Raw genomic sequence first — 6,000 nt, forward strand, 5'->3', positions numbered from 1 at the left:
TTTAAATTTGCATATAGTCTAATTTATTAATCTTTTATTTTGTAGTTTCTGAGTTTCCTGCACTGCTTAGAAAGGGTTTTCCATGTCAGGGTTTTTATAAATTGGAACTATTTCCTTCTAATACTCTTAAAGTTTTCTTTTTAGTTGAATTTTTTTATCCATCTGAAATTTAGTGAATAAAATATGTTAATATTCTAGTTATTTTTTCTCCAGTAGCTAACCAGTTGTCCTAACCCCACATGTTGAGTCATTCATCTTGTCACCTGATCTGTAATACTGACTACTAGTATATCTGGTACTACATTCCCACATGTACTGAACTCTATCAAGTTCCACAGACCTGTCTATTCACATTATCAACTTTTGTTGCCATCACTAAGTGAGTCTATAGTGGCTTCCCTCATTTATTCAACAGCTACTCCTAGAGTAGCAATTAAGTGGCAAGCACAGTTCCAGGTGCCATGGGTAATGAAGTGAACAAGACAAACTGCAAGTAAATAATAATGCTAAAACTTCAGATGATGTTAAGTGCCATTCAGACCACTAGACCTGCAAAAGTAATAGTGACCAGAAGATGAGGAAAGGGCTCCATGAAGTCCCATCTGAGCAGATGCCTGAATGACAAGAAACCAGTGTGTTAAAAAGGAAGGAAGGAAAGAAGGAAGGGAGGAAGGGAGGGAGGGAGGGGAAGGAGGGAGAAGGGGAGGGAAAAGGAAGAAAGAGTGAGCAGATGACATTCTTATGTGACAAACTGGTCACTATGACATTTTAACAAATAACGGCAGGGAGAAGGGGTGCTCATCTGTTACTAATACTACATTTGAAAGAAAGGATGATAGAATTTTCAGGACACCCCATTCACACACACGTACCTTTTTCTTTTTGTACCAGTTCGTCCAGAGACTCCTTCAGAACAGAAGCCCTCATGGTGCACATGTTATTGCAGTGGTCCAACATGGGGTAGGGGATGACCATACTAGAGAGCCGATTGCGGTGCAAAAAGCGCAGGATCATTGACGAGTGAACGCCCAGGCCTTCCTTGGACTCCGAAAAAATGTCTATGAAACCTAAACAAACAAAATCCATTTTCAGTGTTTTCAGGAACCCACCACAATAGTTTCCACACCCCTGCCTGGTGGCCTATCTAAAATGGCTGAATTAAAAGCAGCCATTGAGAATCTTCACTGAGCCCTTGCAGGTGTGGCTTACCCGAGTTGCAGGTTCCCTCCCCGCACTAGGGCACATGCAGGAGGCAACCAATCGTTGTGTATCTCTCCCACTGATGTTTCCCTCTCCCTTCCTCCCTCCCTCTCTTCCAGTCTCTCTAAAAATCAGTGGAAAGAATATCCTCAGGTGAGGATTAACAACAACAAAATTCACTGATATTTTCAGCTTTAATCATTTAAAAATCTGAACAAGTTTTTAAGAAATAAACCAATGGTAATCTCAATTTAAAAATTAATTTCATTTGAGTTTAATAGAATTTTAGAAGACTTAGAAGAATAATGATTATTTGTTTCAACCCAAACTTCAAAAAATTGTAAGTAGTTAAATACTAACTAGAAATTTTTAAAAGTTTTGCATATAGAATATGGGCCAGGAATAGCTTACTGCATTAGCGAGCAAAAGCATAACAGCTTTAATACTAAGCTAAATAAGACAATGGTAATAATACAACCACTACTCTGACCACAATTTCTGATGGCATTTTATAGTTTATCAGGTACTTCCACACACATTATCTCACTCGGTCCTCACAGTGAGGTTGGGGGAGGGACAGGAGGGCGCCAAAACTACTGGTATCCTTGTTATGCAACTGAGGACAACGAGGTTCAGGTGACACCAAGACAACAAAAAAGGGTAGGACTGGGAATACCCCTTTACACTGTCTCCAGTGCTCCTTCCACCATTAGTTTTCTCTTTCCCATGTGACTCCTCTGGACGCTCCGCCATCTGTCTTCCCTCTGGCCACTGTACAGGCTCTGACCTCAACATTCCCGTTCATACACCTGCCCAGATTTTCTAAGTAGCTCCCCTCACCACCCTTTGTCTGACATTAACCCAAGTAATCATATAAAAACACAAAACAGACCATGTCTACTCCTGTTTAAAAGCCTTTCTTGATTCCCCATAACCTACAATAAGATGCCTTGAACTGAGGTGCCCAGAAACCAAAAGAATGTTAGGGCCAAGTGAAGAGACGATAAACATGACAGCTTTGCCTGGAGCTCAGATACACTTGTAGATCTGAGGGGTTTTCTTTTCTTTTTTTATTTTCTAGTACATCATAACATACATAGCAAAAAGTACCTATAATTGTATCACTTAATGAGCTTCCACAAACTAAACACACCCAGGTAAGCAGCACCCAGAGCAAAACTCCAGAAGCCTGTAGGAGAAATTGTTTTTAAGTGTAAAACAAACAGATATGTTAGAGTGGATGAAACATGAGGCTGAGGAGAAATTTTGCACTTGAAGCAGCTCATTTTGATTATGCCCCTACACAACCCTGAAGACACTGGTTTGACCTCCCAAGCAAGACTCAAGAGTCCATGCCATCCCTTGCCCTCCTTTTACAGTTTTCTTTTCTTAGCAGATTCCCACAGTAATGCCAAACCTCACATTATGACCCTGCTGATGCTGCACTGATTTCCCAGAACCCATGAGAAAAAACAGACTGATTCTTGTAATGAGAAATATTTTTTCATATGTTGGAACAAGCAATCGATTCAGTAAAGGTGCTGTTTCTCGTTTAAATTCTAAGCACTCCCCTGGCTGGTGTGGCTCAGTTAGTTGGGCATCGTCCTGTGCACCGAGAGGCCCTGTTGGATTCCAGGTCAGGGCACATGTCCTGCTTGCAGGCTCGATCCCTAGTAGGGGGCATGCGGGAGGCAGCCAATTGATGTTTCTCTCTCTCCCTCTCCCTTCCACTTTGACTGAAAATCAATAAAAACATATTTTTTTAATATATTTTATTGATTTTTTACAGAGAGGAAGGGAGAGGGATAGAGAGCTAGAAACATCGATCAGCTGCCTCCTGCACACCCCCTACTGGGGATGTGCCTGCAACCAAGGTACATGCCCTTGACCAGAATCGAACCTGGGACCCTTCAGTCCGCAGGCCAACGCTCTATCCACTGGGCCAAACCAGGTAGGGCAAAACATATTTAAAAAAAAAAAAATCTAAGCACCAGTACAATGAGATACAAAAGGAACAAGTTTCAGTCTGGATTTGAAAAAGAGACTCAGAAACTGAAATCCTACCAAAGAGGTGACTCAGCTTACTAAGATTTGTCCAAGATTGTGATAAAACAATTCTTTTAAGTTGGGTACTGACAGAACATTGTGAGTAGAAAGTCCTAAGCCTTGGATCTGGAGCCCCAATTTTTCTAACCTAATCTCCCCTCTCCCCACAGTCACCTTAGAGCAAAGTACACAAAGTGTCATCTGTTGGTGGGTTCCCTGGTCTCCCCTTCCTTCCCTCTCCTCCCAAAATATCTCTTTGGGGTATTCAAATGAAGTTCCTGATGCTGTCACAAGCTAGTAACGCAAAAGTGTGAGTAATATGTAAATGCCAAGATATAAGGTAGCTAAACATAACTCAAAACATAATTTTAATTGCCATGAGAGTAGGAAAAAGTTAATATGTAAGGCTTCCTATAAAAATTATACAATTAAATTTTATAAAAATTATATAATTAAAGACAATTTAAGGAAGAATGGAAATATGCATTCTTCGGTGGAATACAGAAACCACCCTTCCCTTGCTTAATACATCATCAGCAGTAAGCCAGAGGTCAAGGGCAATCAGATTTACAATTATGTATCTATCAACTCTTCCTTCGTTGCTGCCCTAGCTTGGCTCTATACTAAGTATTATGACTCCAAGGGCACAAAGCAGGAAAACTTCTTAGGTAAGATAATCAGAGCCTAAAAGGATGGTGTGTAAAGTTTTTTTTTCCCCTTTCAAATTTGTTTTCTCACTGGGGAAAAAAAGGTAATTTTATTATGATGATTCTGTCTTCTGAGCCCCCAAAAGAAACCATACAAAACCAAAGTTTTTACATATGTACAATGTAGAAAAAATATTGCTTAATTTCAAGCTATTTTTATTCTTACTTAAAGTTCAGGGTGAAAGCTTTCTAAAAAAAAACACTGAGTGCCTACCATGTGCCAAATTATGTACTAAATGTGATGACACAGCAGAAATAAAAGGTCCCTACCCTCACAGAGCTCACAGTATAAGAGTGAAGATAGGCATTTAACAAATAAGTAATTACTTGGCTAATCACAATGCTACTATGTTGCAAAAAAGAAATGCAGGATGCTAGGAGAAAGTACAATAGGGGCCAGGAAAGGCTTCAACAGAGTGAAATAAAGAGACCCACTAAGAGCGGTAGTCTCATGACAGAGGTTCATAAAAATGGTAGAACTGCTCAACCATCACTGTATTGGGGGACAAAAGAAATGATTACATTGAACAGAAGTAGTTCAGATCATATGCCTTATGAAGTACCTTTATTTCACAGTGCCCACAAGCTTGCCTAATTACAACCCATAATACTGCAAAGTTCATTTTGGCTCAGAGAGAGTGCCCTTAGGCATTAGGCACTCAGATGAAGGCCTTATACCTGGAACAAGAGAACAAGCTTGAAGTTGTCTGATGATGTGACTCAGCTCCCCCTGAAGATTAGCTCCACTGGAATTCTTGAGGGCCTCCAACATGCTCTCAGCATCAACTGTCCCATCACCTTCAGCATCAAATTGGGCAAAGGCCTACAAAAAAGAGATGCAAGAAAATCAAGCTCTAAATTTTGAAAAGAAAAAAAAAATTTAAACAAATTTTTAAAAAATTTTTATTGATTTGAGAAACATCAATTTGTTGTTCCACTTATTTATGCATTCATTGGTTGCTTCTTATATGTGCCCTGACCAGAGATTGAACCCATAGTCTTGGTATTTCGAGACGATGTTCTAACCAATTAAACTACCCGCTAGGGCCTACAATTCTTAAGGCCAATCATTTTTGTTGTTGTTGTGGGGCAATTCCATATATGTCATTCAAAGAACAAATAAATTCAGGACAGTAATTCACTGTGCTTTGCAGATATATGTATATAAGTATTACTACATGTATATACAATTTTATCATCTCATCTCTATTTCAAGAGAGTACTCCCAAATAATTTCAGAAGAAAGCAACCAATACAAAATTTTTCACCTGGTTACAAAATGCTAAATACAAAGCTAGAATGAGAAAGAATTGGCTTAGAGTAACACCTCAGCTAAGCTGGGCCTTTGCTTTTATTTTTTTTATTTACTTATTTTTTAAAATATATTTTATTGATTTTCTACAGAGAGGAAGGGAGAGGGATAGAGTTAGAAACATTGATGGGAGAGAAACATCGATCAGCTGCCTCCTGCACACCTCCTACTGGGGATGTGCCCGCAACCAAGGTACCTGCCCTTGACCGGAATCGTACCTGGGACCTTTCAGTCCGCAGGCCGACGCTCTATCCACTGAGCCAAACCTGTTAGGGCAAGGGCCTTTCGTTTTAAACACTCTTCTGACATATCTACTTCACAGTCCTGTTTTCACTGACCTTTAGCCATAATCTAACTTGCTCTTTACCCATGTTAGGGCCATCTGAGGAACTGAGTACAGCATGGGATTTGGTTTGAATCCTGCTCTGTCACTACCTGGCTATGTGACTTTATACATATTTCTTTACCTCCGTAAGCCTCAGCTTCTTGATCTGAAATATCACCAAACTCACAGGCTGCTGCCTGGATTAAGTAACAGGTGAATAGAGCCAAAAGTGAAAGCACAGCAGCATTGCAAGTGTTTCCCTTCTCCTGTCTAGTCTACAATGTTACCCCCTCCATTGCTTCTGACCCCATTCCCTCTTATATCCTAAAAGACTTTCCTCATTTGGTAACTGCCCGTATAGCCAGATCACAAATCATCACGACATCAGTCGGTACTTTCTTTCTGCTCGA

At 40.1% G+C, this 6,000-nt stretch overlaps 1 protein-coding gene across 1 annotated transcript in view; it reads right to left on the bottom strand.

The window, feature by feature from the left end:
- Nucleotides 1-6,000, bottom strand: part of ZZEF1 (zinc finger ZZ-type and EF-hand domain containing 1) — a 113,438-nt gene that overhangs the window by 92,175 nt on the left and 15,263 nt on the right. Inside the window, 2 exon segments of the mRNA XM_023746331.1 lie at nt 873-1,067; nt 4,632-4,776. Of these exon segments, the coding sequence (XP_023602099.1) occupies nt 873-1,067; nt 4,632-4,776 (340 nt within the window).

The sequence above is a fragment of the Myotis lucifugus genome, unplaced genomic scaffold (genome assembly GCF_000147115.1).
Source record: "Myotis lucifugus unplaced genomic scaffold, Myoluc2.0 scaffold_657, whole genome shotgun sequence".
Lineage (NCBI taxonomy): Eukaryota > Metazoa > Chordata > Mammalia > Chiroptera > Vespertilionidae > Myotis > Myotis lucifugus.